General features: G+C 41.2%; 1 protein-coding gene across 2 annotated transcripts in view; it reads right to left on the reverse strand.

Moving 5' to 3' along the window:
• Positions 1 to 13,729, reverse strand: part of znf592 (zinc finger protein 592) — a 151,354-nt gene that overhangs the window by 31,937 nt on the left and 105,688 nt on the right. For both annotated transcript variants that reach the window (XM_041178615.1, XM_041178614.1), the window contains exons 4-5: positions 9,329 to 9,507; positions 6,212 to 6,388 (exon numbers count right to left, since the gene is read on the reverse strand). In XM_041178615.1, coding sequence (XP_041034549.1) covers positions 6,212 to 6,388; positions 9,329 to 9,507 — 356 coding nt within the window. The remainder of the gene's footprint in view (positions 1 to 6,211; positions 6,389 to 9,328; positions 9,508 to 13,729) is intronic.

A 13,729-nucleotide genomic window follows, 5' to 3' on the forward strand; every position in this document is an offset into this window, starting at 1 on the left:
CGTCACTGGTAAGGTCAGCATTTATTACCCATCCCTAAATGCCCTTGTGAAGGTGGTGAGTGAGCTTCCCTCTTGAATTGGGTCACCAATAACCTGCTCAATGATGCTCAGTTTGGATTCCACCAGGACCACCTCGCTCCAAGTTACACAGAATCCTAATTTGGAAATGCATTGCTGCTGGTTCAAACTTCTGGAGTGCTCTACCTCACGACACTGGGGCAGGACATTCACCACAAAGACTAGAGGTTCAAGAGGCTAGCTCACCACTGCCTTCTCAAGGGCAATTAAGGATGGGCAATAAATGCTGCTCTTCCAGCGATGCCTACATCCCATGAATGAATAAAAACATTCTCAAGTTCTGTGTTTGTGAAGATAAGAAAGAAAGCCAAAACCAAGGCATTCTACCATGAGAAGAGATGATCTATTTTAGGTTGAAGAAAATTGGCTGTCCACCAAAGCAGCTGGGTGTGATCTCCTCTTTCCACGACAATATGATGGGTAAGGTCAGCTACGATGGGACAACATTGGAAACCTTTGAGATCTGCAGTGGTGTCAAATGGGGCTGTGTTCTGGCGTCAACACTGCTTGGCATACTCTTCTCTTTGCTGCTGTCATATGCCTTCAGGTCATCTGCAGAGAGTGTCTACTTACATACCAGACTGACAAAGCTATTCAGCCTTGCCCACCTGAGATCTAACATAAAAGTGTGCCAAGTCCTCATCGGAAAGGTACTTTATGCTGATGATGCCACACAAGCATTCCATACAGAGGAACGCCTTCAGCAGAAAATGGACAGGCCATCTCATGCCTGTAAAGAGTTTGGTTTGACCATCAGCATCAGGAAAACAAATGTCACACAAGTGTGGAGGGGGCACTGGAAGTGGCAAGGAAAGCGGAAAGCTCAACTAGTAAAGAAGAGGGCCCAATAAAAACAGAGGACAGTAAATCCTGCACCTTCTCAGCCCTTGTCTTAATCTGCAACAAACACAGCTGAGATGGTCATGCCAGAATGGGATGCCTGAGTCACACCAGGCGATGTTAAGCAGAGTTGACCACCAAAGCAAAAACCATCATCTCGCAAGACAGAAGGCTGCCAAAGATAGACAAAGGGTCAGAATTACCCTGTCATGAAGCTATTAATGTATATGAAGCTATTAATGTATATAATATTATTGGAAAACATTTTTCTTTTAAAATAGAGGTTTAGTCTATGGGTGCGTCTTAATTGGATTAAAGCCAGCTAGTCTGGGCGCTTTGATATGTAACAGAGATAGCATGCATTTGCATTTTTTGAATAGAGCATTCAAGAAGTGGGGTGAAAAATGATACCTATCTAGCAGGTACCAAGCAATATGTTTATATTACTAACAAAATTGGTACTATGAAAGGAATTTATTGTTAGAGAGGTTTAGTTCAGAGGTTGTTGATACAATGAATATTAACATTCAATGGGAGTAGTAGGTTTAACTTCAGCAGTTTTCGGGTGTACAGAGCAGAGGCAATGGGAGATCAAAAGGCAGCTGCAAGCCTCCAACTGGCTCCACAGGAACCAAAGTGAAAAAAACCTAATTTTGAATTCGTAAGATGAAAATGCTTTGTCTGGTGTTTAGTTAACTTGATGGGTTGTTGTTGCCTTAATGGAGATTAATTTGGGAATTTGTTAAAAGTTATGATAGTAGTAATTTGTAGCAATGTGTATATATATTTTAACCTGTGTAAATTAGTAAAATGTTTCATTTAGTTTAATGTAAAGCCTTGAGAACTAGTGGTCTGATTCCTTAGAGTAGCATCTCAAACATAACACTTAAAGTTATAGGTTATGGCAGTTGTTTAATGTTTCCCTCTGGGATGTTTAAATAACTCCGCTTTACTAACTGCAATTGTCATAACAGTACCTAATAGCAAGTGAATGCATGTCAAATTAGACATGAGTCAGATAGGTTGATTAAGCTGTCAGTTGACAATGTTAAAAGGATACTTATGCTTTTAAATGATAGACCTAACTTTTCGTACAAATGCAGCAATTTTCATGAAGCTCATGGGGAAGTTAAGGTGAGATGGTGTTTTTGCAAAGCAAATGACATTGCTGGCTGATTTGCACTGCTTTGTGTAGTAATTGCAATTCTTGGTGTATCTCCTTTTTGTCACTAGTTGTGGCTGATCTACACGTTAACAAGATTCAGTGATGCACATGGAGATCATTTTATTTCAGCAAATTCTATCCCAAGAAGGCACCTTTAACTTAACATGTAGAAAAAAAAGATACTTTCTCGTCTGAATTAAATCTAGTCAATGGTTGGAAAAACATTACAGGCGATTTACATGACTTCCATGTTTGGTTCTACCTAAATAGTTGACAATAAATCTGTACATCTAGTACATGCAAGAAGTTGCAAATACCGGCCATGTAATAAAACTCACTACCATTTAAAAAGTCAAGGGTTATGGGGCAGGCAGGAAAGTGGAGTAAAAGCCATAATCAGGTCAGCCATGATCTTACTGAATGCTTGAGGGGCCAAATGGCCTACTTGTGCTCCTAATTCTTATGTTCTTATTTCACACTTCTATTTGTTGCGCTCCACAAATGCACAAAACAGACATCAGCTTGAAATAGTTTACAGTTTTGACATACAATTCTAACTATCTTAATACTGCATTTAATTTTGGTCTTACCTTTGTGTGGCTGGAGAAGAGGGAGAGGAACAACACGAAGCAGTCTAACTATACTAGCAGAAGTATACAAAATTCTTTTCAGCACTGTCTGCATTTTCTCTAATTATGATTTTTGTACAAACCCAATTGAAGAAGTCCCCTGCTTCTAGGTGTTCACTACAGGCTTAAAGGGCAATTTTCTTTTTCCATATAACCACTCTGCTCTTAAACTTTCTCCTTCATCTATTTCTTGAGTTTAGTGCAATACATATATATAAAAAATAATCAAACATTTATAGACCATAAGACATAGGAACAGAAATTAGGCCATTCGGCCCATCGAGTCTGCCCTGCCATTCAATCATGGCTGATAAGTTTCTCAACCCCTTTCTCCCGCCTTCTCCCCGTAATCTTTGATCACCTTACCAATCAAGAACCTATCTATCTCAGTCTTAAATACACTCAATGACCTGGCCTCCACAGCCTTCTGTGGCAACAAGTTCCATAGATTCACCACTCTCTGGCTAAAGAAGTTTCTCCTCATCTCTCTGTTCTAAAAGGTCTTCCCTTTACTCTGAGGCTGTGCCCCTGGGCCCTAGTCTCTCCTACTAATGGAAATATCTTCCCCACGTCCACTCTATCCAGGCCTTTCAGTATTCTGTAAGTTTCAATCAGATCCCCCCTCATCCTTCTAAACTCCATCGAGTATAGACCCAGTCCTCAAACGTTCCTCATATGTTAAGCCTTTCATTCCTGGGATCAATCTTGTGAACCTCCTCTGGACCCTCTCCAGGGCCAGCACATCCTTCCTGAGATACGGGGCCCAAAATTGCTCACAATATTCTAAATGTGGTCTGACCAAAGCCTTATAAAGCCTCAGCATCACATCCCTGCTTTTATATTCTAGTCCTCTCGAAATAAATGCCAACATTGCATTTGCCTTCCTAATTACCGACTCAACCTGCAAGTTAACCTTAAGAGAATCCTGGACTAGGACTCCCAAGTTCCTTTGCACTCCAGATTTCTGAATTCTCTCCCCATTTAGAAAATAGTCTATGCCTCTATTCTTCCTACCAAAGTGCATGACCTCACACTTCCCCATGTTGTATTCCATCTGCCACTTCTTTGCCCATTCTCCTAACCTGTCCAAATCCTTCTACAGCCTCCTCAATACTACCTGTCCCTTCACCTATCTTTGTATCATCTGCAAACTTAACCAGCACGCCCTCAGTTCCTTCATCTAGATCATTAATGTATAAAGTGAAAAGTTGTGATCCCAACACTGACCCCTGCGGAACTCCACTAGTCACCGGCCGCCATCCTGAGAAGGACCCACTCCTTATCCCCACTCTCTGCCTCCTGCCAGACAGCCAATCTTCTATCCATGCTAGTACCTTGCCTCTAACACCATGGGCTCTTATCTTGCTGAGCAGCCTCCTGTGCGGCACCTTGTCAAAGGCCTTCTGGAAGTCCAAGTAGATAACATCCATTGGCTCTCTGTCTAACCTACTCGTTACCTCCTCAAAAGAATTCTAACAGATTTGTCAGGCACGACCTCCCCTTGATGCAACCATGCTGACTTTGCCCTATTTTACCTTGCACTTCCAAGTATTCTGAAATCTCATCCTTAATAATGGACTCTAAAATCTTACCAACAACCAAGGTCAGGCTAATTGGCCTGTAATTTCCCATCTTTTGCTTCACTCCCTTCTTAAACGGGGGGTTACATTATCGATTTTCCAGTGCTCTGGGACCCTCCCTGACTCCAGTGATTCCTGAAAGATTGCCACTAATGCCTCCACTATCTCTTCAGCTATCTCCTTCAGAACTCTGGGGTGTAATCCATCTGGTCCAGGTGATTTATCCACCTTCAGACCTTTCAGTTTCCTAGCATCTTCTCCTTGGTAATGGCCACCATACTCACCTCTGCCCCCCAACTCTCTTGAACTTTGGGGATGTTACTCGTGTCTTCCACCGTGAAGACTGATGCAAAATACCTAATCAGTTTCTCCGCCATTTCTTTGTTCCCCACTACTACTTCTCCAGAGTCATTTTCCAGTGGTCCAATGTCCACTTTTGCCTCTCTCTTACCCTTTATTTATCTAAAAAAAAAACTCTTGCAATCTTCTTTTATACTACTGGCTAGTTTAACCTCATATTTAATCTTCTCCCTCCTTATTTCTTTTTTAATTGTCCTTTGTTGGTCTTTGTAGGCTTCCCAATCCCCTGGTTTCCCACTGCTCTTCGCCACATTGTATGCTTTCTCTTTAGCTTTTATGCTGTCCCTGACTTCCCTTGTCAGCCATGGTTGCCTCGTCCTCCCTTTATTATGCTTCTTCTTCCTAGGGATGAATTTTTGCTGTGTATCCCAAATTACTTCCAAAAACTCCTGCCATTGCTGTTCCACTGTCTTTCCTGCTAGGCTCATCTCTCAGTCAATTCTGGCCAGCTCCTCGCTCATACCCCTGTAGTTGCCTTTATTCAACTGTAATACCATTACATCTGAGTCCAGCTTTTTCCTCTCAAATCGCAGGGTAAATTCTATCATATTATGGTCACTTATCTCTCAAAACCGTAATGGAACATTTGAATTCTCATTTCTTGCTATCTAATTTATTGCGATTCGCTGCAGCCTAGCTAATTAAATATGCTTATTACAGTGAGGTAGTTAACTTTAGTGAATAATTGATGCCCAGCTCTAGCGTGTGGAAGGTTATTGCCATTCAAAAGGAAATAGAAGGTAAGATGCCTCCACCTCTCCTATATGCATCCATCCATATTCACACACAAACTAACAGTGGTGCAACAACAACAACAATGATGATCCAGTGCCCAAGGGAGAGTGACTGACAAAAGTGTCTAGAAATAGAAGCTCTTCAAACTGACAGAGATTAGGTTTATAGGAAAATCACTGTAGGAATGATATAGGAGAGGGCTGAGCAAACCACAACTATGAGTGCATTCACACCACAGGTTTACACTGATGGTTATGTAAATGCATCATGAAAGCTGACCAGAAGATAGAACACCAAGAATCCCTGGAGAAGGTAATCACACAGGAATCAGTTCAGACCTTGGCACCTGCTTTACACTCCACAGGTTCAGCAGTTTCATCTCTGCACCAATACTAAATCTATAGTTCAAATGCACTGTAAGCTCTCTGATTGAGAACCCTTGGTTGCCTCAAGCAGCATCTCATCCAGAGGGTGACAGCAAATTTTATCCAGAGTGTGGTCTGACCTCAACTGAAACATCAGATGCAGCGGGATCAACATTCGTTACTTCAATCACAACACAGATAATTGTAGTCCATTTTTAATGCAACTCTCACTATATTCAAATAACGTTCTCAGCTGCATTAATTGGATGTTTGACATTGCGCGGTGAGATACCATGTTTCAGCCTAACAAATCAGGTCATTGCAATTCATTTTGTGTCAGATGCTAAATCACTCCATTCCTATTAAGTAATGCTAAATGGTCTATTCAAGCTTTCAGTAGTTTATCTAGCCATGTCCATTATTAATCCAGATATGCTGATATGAGGATGTTGAACTTACTCAGGTTGCCGGTGTTTAACTAATGGATGTTGAGAGCTGTAATGGGAGCTGGCGCTTTGGGATGACTTGAAGGCCATTGGACAAATCGTGCATTTATGGAAAAATTCACAGTGGGTGCCTTGGATGTGACTCTTGAGTGTGTTTGAATCATTAGAGATGATCCCACAGTGCACACACCTGTGTGAAGGGGAAAAGAGTACAACATAAGGCATGGCAATAAGTTCCACAAATACTTTGACTATTTCAAAATTAAGGACCTGCATTTCAATTTGAACAGATAGCATTAATTAGGTTTGCTCTTTATATTGCTATCCTTTTAGTGTGGGCAGATTTAAGCAATATTCCACAAGCATGTAATTATCTCCAAATAAAAGAGTCAAATACACAGACACCAGAAACAACTTAGAGGAAGGAAAATCTACACAGGGATGTTTGTCGCCCTAACGTCTGCTTATTTTTATTTAAGATATCACATTAATTTTTTAAAAATTCATTTCTTTTCTTAAAGAAAAGGAGGAGGGACTACCTTGCTGCAAGGCTTTTCTGTCAATGGCAAAGTACAGAGAATGTGCCAGCATGGCTCCACTGCAAGCTCTCGGGCTACTTCCATCAAGGGTCTTTTTAATGGGCTACTAGGAGACACAATAGCAGCAGGGTGTAACGTGCCTTCCAGTTTACCCTTCCATCCTGTGAGGAAGCAGCTGGAAATTCACAATTGTGCACATGAGGATTCCAACGGCACTGCTGAACAGAATTCCTGGATCCAATTGCTCTAGTCTCTGGAATCCACATCCAAGAAATAACATTGAACAATACTTCACTGGTTATTTTAGGAAAACAAGTTATGTCCAGAGCCCAACGATCCTAAAACACTTGAACAGGTTTCACTTTGAATCTGCCCAACACAGTCAGGTTAGCAAATTCACCATTTAATACAGTTAACAATGAAGTTACATTCCTTTCATATTCTCTCCAGGGAACACAGACTAATTAGTACCTCCCTACACTCGACTTTGTAAAGATCTAGGAGCTATGTAAAGATACCACCTCATTTAAACAAATGCTTTCTTTTTTTTTAAGTCAATGATTTTTTTTTGGAATGACGCATATATCCATCACCATGCTCAAGGGTCCCCAAGTTGAGCTACTGAGAAATGAATGAGAAGATAAAGCTTCTGCTTTCATGATATGGAGAGTATGCTACCTCCAAGAGCGGGATACTGCACTTGTCTAAGGTTCGACAGCTTAGATATATGCTGATACAGTCAAAGCTTAGGAATCTCCAACAGTATGCAGGAGAGCAACTGCAGCTTAACCTGCTAAACTGTGCAGGTTAATGCTTGTGCAGCCTGGACTCTTCTACCTGTGTAGGTCTATATGGTTATCTGGAGTTCTGCTTTCTTTGGCACATCTTACCTTCAATGCCCCCCAATAAGCCAGGCTGGAATGTCACAAGTTCATGTTTTGGATTCCTGAGTGCTTTTAGTTCCAAACTTCGAGCAACATCACATTGAATGCATCTCAACCCCAAGGTGAGACTCGCTGACTATACTTTTGACAAGAAGGAAGTCAAGAGGGTGGAAAAGCAACCTACTTCCAGGCCCCTGAGTTTATTCCCAGCTATTAGAGAAAGCACTGGAGTGGGGCAATGTGATTTGTTGCCCAGTGCAACTTGCTTACCAATTCTCCTTCCTGGTGGAGACAGAAGAGTAGCTTACTTCCAACCCTGCGCCTCTCATGGATAACAATCACTGCACATTGAAATAACACATTGAACTATGCTGTCTGACACTGTTGATATATTGTCTATTCAGGTCAAAATAAAAATACCTGGAAAAACTCAGCAGGTCTGGCAGCATCTGCAGAGAGGAACACAGTTAGTGTTTCGAGTTCATATGACTCTTCAAGAGAACTAAGTAAAAATAGAAAAGAGGTGAAATATAAGCTGGTTTAAGAGTCGGGGGTTGGGGGAAAGGGGGGGGGGGGGGGGCGGTAGAGCTGGATAGAGGGCCAGGGATAGGTAGAGATAGCCAAAAGATGTCATAGACAAAAGGACAAAGAAGTGTTGAAGGCGGTGATATTATCTAAGGAATGTGCTAATTAAGGGTAGAAAGCAGGACATGCAAGGTATAGATAGCCCTACTGGGGGGTGGGGTGGGGTGAAGGGAAGGGATTGAAATAGGCTAAAAGGTAGAGATAAAACAATGGATTGAAATACATTTAACAATAATGGAAATAGGTGGGAAAAGAAAAATCTATATAAATTGTTGGGGGAAAGTAAAGGGAGGCATTGGAAAGGGGGTGGGGATGCCCCATCCCCTTTCCGATCCCCCTTTTTTCCCCAATAATTTATTAGATTTTTCTTTTCCCACCTATTTCCATTATTGTTAAATGTATTTCAATCCATTGTTTTATCTCTACCTTTTAGCCTATTTTGATCCTTTCCCTTCACCCCACCCCGAGTAGGGCTATCTATACCTTGCTTGTCCTGCTTTCTACCCTTAATTAGCACATTCTTTAGATAATATCACCGCCTTCAACACCTCTTTGTCCTTTTGTCTATGACATCTTTTGGCTATCTCATCCTATCACTGGCCCTCTATCCAGCTCTACCCCCCATCTTAACACAGCTTATATTTCACCTCTTTTCTATTTTTACTTAGTTCTGTTGAAGAGTCATACGGACTTGAAACGTTAACTGTGTTCCTCTCCGCAGATGCTGCCAGACCTGCTGAGTTTTTCCAGGTATTTTATTTTTGTTTTGGATTTCCAGCATCCGCAGTTTTTTGCTTTTGTCTATTCAGGTTTCTTTGATTGACAGAACTGAGGTCTCCAAAGCCAGATTGTAATTATACTGTCTTAGTGTCCCTAAGTCTGCCTATTCAGTTACATCAATAATGATATGCACATCAGAGTGTATTAGAAACTGGTAGGGACTGAGAAAACCATTTTTCTTATTAGGAGATATCTTGGAGGATTACTTTCGAATTTTAACTTTTCTGTAGGAAAACAGTAATGGTGTACTTCAAAAAGTGTTACTTGCTTTGGAATGGGAATTCAAACCAGTTATTTTCAGGAAACTATTATTCCGAGTGAGAATACCCTTTTCATACTGACCTATACACTATTGTCCGTGCATAATGTAGGCAGTTTTCTTTGACGTGAGTTTGGAAATAGGCTGAACGACAAACCGCACCACACTCCGGGCAGCAGTAAGGGGACTTGTGTGTATGAATACGGAGATGAGCAGCATAACTGCATTTATTGGGCAGCATCATCTGGCAGACCCGACAAGTCTTAGAAAGAAAAAGAGAAGAAATGTAATAGCAAAATATTCTATAAGTACATGTTGCTTCCACATAACACCTTATTTGGCCCCAGACAAACTGCATTATTGTGGAGCAAAACTGAACATAATTCAGTTATTAATCTCCAATATACATGATTGGGCAATGTCTATGCTGATTTAGAAACTAATACACCAATGGGTATGCACTCTCTCACCTCACAGGCAACAGAAGTTTCTTATGGGTTATAAGATTTAAATACATATGATTAAGATATCCCAACACTCTCCCTTCAGACCATACCAAGAACTCCTAAGAGCTCGATGGGTTTTTTTTTGTATTTATTTTCATCCTTGTAAGAGATATATTTGTACAGATGTGGCCAAGTAAGTAACAATCAAAGAATAGGCATTAATAAGCAAATTACTAATACAAGACATTTGCACAACAGAATGAGTTTTTAAATCTTGGTCCCCATGAACCAAAGGTAATATTCTTAAGTTAAATTCTGTAGTCATCTTAACAGAAGGATAACAAATAGAACATTTTAGAAACAAATCCAAAGTCTCAATTGCCACTGAGGGCAAAACTCTTAACAAAATGAACAAAAATTCTCTCTCTTCCCTGGTCAACAAATTACATGGATGAGTTTTCATTCAATATTTCCCAAAAAAACGTAAACTGGGGTGCAACAGCTGACTTTGAATCCACTTAGTTATGGAAATGCTGTAGTAGAGTGACTGTTTTTGTTTACAGCTGTCAAAAGCTGTAACCACAGGTCACTGTTTCCCCCACAGCTATTGCCACATTCATTCAATGATTTACATCATGACCAGCTCATGGTTCTAATATGCTAATCAGATACATAAACTTAACAATGTAGCTATTTGGTACCAAAACGGAACTGAAGGTATTTTCCCTCAAGATTTATTTTATTTTCAAGTTTGTAGCTTCACTGTGCCCTGCACTAAAAATATAATTAAACCAGAACTGTTAAAATACAAAACATAAAATCAGATCTTTGAAAGTGAAATAGCAACTAGTTGCACAGTATCCAATCGATCCAGTTGAAGAAAGCCAGGATTCTCCCCTGCTATGGGAGAGAGGGAAATATCTCAATAGTTTCCACAGCAAAATTGATCTCCCTTCAAGATAGTTACAACTGTTCCATTCCGTTTCTCCCAAATCTGTAGGATGAGTGCATAGTGCCTTGATGTGAGCAAAAATCCTGTAGTCTTGAAGAGCTCAGCTGGAATATCATTGGGACCACAGGCTACATTGTTTTTCATCTGTGAGATTGCTTGCTGCAGCTCTCCCATCAATAGTGGATCACCACAGGGTACGGAGGAATAGCATTCTTCTGTATCGCCTACTTCCTGTAGCTGAGGAAATCCTCCCGAGAAAACAGCGTGGCTTTAGACCTTCCAGGGAACCTCCGACATGGTCTTTGTTGCCAGGCAAATTCAAGAACACCAGGAACTCTTCAAAAACAAAAATACCTGGAAAAACTCAGCAGGTCTGGCAGCATCTGCGGAGAGGAACACAGTTAACATTTCGAGTCCGTATGACTCTTCAACAGAACTAAGGAAAAATAGAAAAGAGGTGAAATATAAGCTGGTTTAAGGGGGGGTGGGATAGGTAGAGCTGGAACTCTTCATTGCATTCATCGCCCTGACCAAAGCTATTGACTCTAAATGACGAGGCTCTCTAGCTAGTGCTCCAAAGATTTGGATGTACAAGAAACTTCTTCACAATCCTGCAATTGCTCCATGATAATATGACTGCAACTGTCTTGAGTGGGATCTAAAACAGGTGCCTTCAAGGTTCTTATTGGGGTCAAGGAAAGCTGCGCGTTAGGTAGATTGTAAATTGTATGGGGGCCAACAGTGGCTATTCACTTCATCAAAGATCAACTCTGGTGTCAGTGTCAAATACCAACTACGTAGAAAACTCTAACCTCAGTCACCTCTGTGCCCAAACTAAACTGACTTCCATAGATATAAATGATCTATAATTTGTGGATGACTGCAGTGATAGTTGCCCACTCTCGGCACTCAATTTTCAAACCACTTTCAATCTCTTCAAATCTGCATAAAAGAAACTTGGCCTGTTCTTGAATGTCGTCAAAACAAAAAACTTAAATATCACCCAGCACCTGGTCAGCCAAATCTCTCATGGCCCATTTAGGTTGAAGGATACATTCTTGAATACGTTGAGCATTTTCCACATCTTGGCAGCTACCCCTCTCAAAAGGCCACCACTGATGAGGAGATTCAACACCAGATCAGCTCTGCCGGTTCAGCCTTCTACAAACTATGGCAGTGAGTGTTTGACAACAAAGTCCTACTGGACAGGACAGTTGTCACCATATTCCTGTACGGCAGCAAGACCTGGACTGTGCATCACCGACACATAAGAGTGCTAGAGAAATTCCACCAGCAATGCCTCCACCGCATCCTCTGGATCGTACAAACGCTCCACAAGTATTCAGCCAAAACTCCTGCAAAATCAACTTTGACGGACTGGACATGGTGTCCAAATAGCCAAAAACTCTCTCCCCCACCAGGTCCTGTCCTCTCAACTCAAAAAGCCAGAGTCCCACGGGGGGACAAAGAAAACGCTTCAAAGAGACTCAAGTTCTCCTTGAAGCACGGTGGCACTGACTCTAATGACTGGGAGGAGCTTGGTATCAATTGGTCAGAATGGTGATAGCACAATGCAGCTTAATGGACAAGTTGAGACCAAGCTTCTTAAATGATGAGGCAGAGCTGTGGCAAAGAAGAAAGAAAAAGTAGTAAATCCTGCACTTCGGATCCCACAACCTCTTGGGATGTCCTTCTCCATGTGCCAAAGATCTGTGGGTCAAGAATCAGCCTGTTCAGTCACATGAAGACCCATGGCAGAAACTCACGACCCTACATCATCCTCGAATCGAGGGCAGCCGACGATGACAAAGAAAAGTATCTCAAGATAATGTATAAGCGTCTGGAAGAAAACAGGTTTTTGTTTTTTGTGGAACAGTTAAATTATTGCAGCATCTCCCTTTCTGATGCACAGTGGAAAGTAACTGATGTCTCAATATACTAAGTGACTCAGTCAGAAAGAACTGTTTGAATGAAAGTTAAGGCAACTTGAGTTACTCCAAAGTACAGGATAATATGGCACAGGACCTGTGCAGGATGATGGGAATGAAGCAAAATTAAAGAATTGGAATTCAAGGGAGACTAGATAGATGAGTGAGGCAGGGGCCTGATCTTTCATCTTGCTATCAACTGAACATATACTGAGTGAATGAAAGTGCCCTCTTTGCCCAAATACATTTCAGGTAGGTCTTTTACAGATGGCATTTCTAAATTGATATTGTGTTCATGGGGATAGATAGAAATGCTTATACAAATTTGGCTGCGATCGGCAATCTGACCTAGACGCATCAAAATGGTAGCAGCACTGATGTGCAGTAATGGATGCCGTTTTGAGGCAGGTAATTAAGACTCATTGGGGAAAGACAGAGATATATATCAAGTCCATTTCATTCTACACCTGTCTTTAAAGTGGTGTATTCATAAATTGGTAAATGTTACATCCCCAAGTCTAATAAAGTGTACAAAAACATACACAGGCACCCATGCATATTGTAAAAGTTTAGAAGAGTTCCAAATTTGTGCTACCCTTTGGATGTAGAAACATTTTCTAATTTCACTCGTAAAAGGTCTGGCTCTAAGTTTTAGTCTATGCCCCTTAGTCCTAGACCCCCCAACCAGCAGAAATAGTTTCCCTATCTGCCTTATCTATTCCCCTTAAAATCCCCCATAACCTTCTAATAGGAATACATTTAGATGTCACAGACATAATATTATTACAATACTTTTCACCCATGAGTTGTGAGCAAAAACTTCTCATCACTTGACAAACAGCAACCATATCCACGTGTAAACCCATCACGCTACACAAGCTAATGGCGGAGTTACTCACAGGAGCTGGGTGAGAGGGGTCAACTGACAGAGCTGCCTGGGATCAGTCAGACTCCAAAAAGGCTTGCATTTACATAGCACCTTTCACAGTCCCAGGGTATCAAAGCACTTTATAGCCAATGAACTACGTTTGAAGTGTAGTTACAGCTGTACTGCAGGAGAAAAAAAAGCCTGATGGAATTGGCTGGCAGGAGGTGACACAGCTGGAGATGTCAAGGGATGGGATTATTGAGCTAAAAAAAATCTAAGGGAACTGCACT

The sequence above is a fragment of the Carcharodon carcharias genome, chromosome 32 (assembly GCF_017639515.1).
Source record: "Carcharodon carcharias isolate sCarCar2 chromosome 32, sCarCar2.pri, whole genome shotgun sequence".
Classification (NCBI taxonomy): domain Eukaryota; kingdom Metazoa; phylum Chordata; class Chondrichthyes; order Lamniformes; family Lamnidae; genus Carcharodon; species Carcharodon carcharias.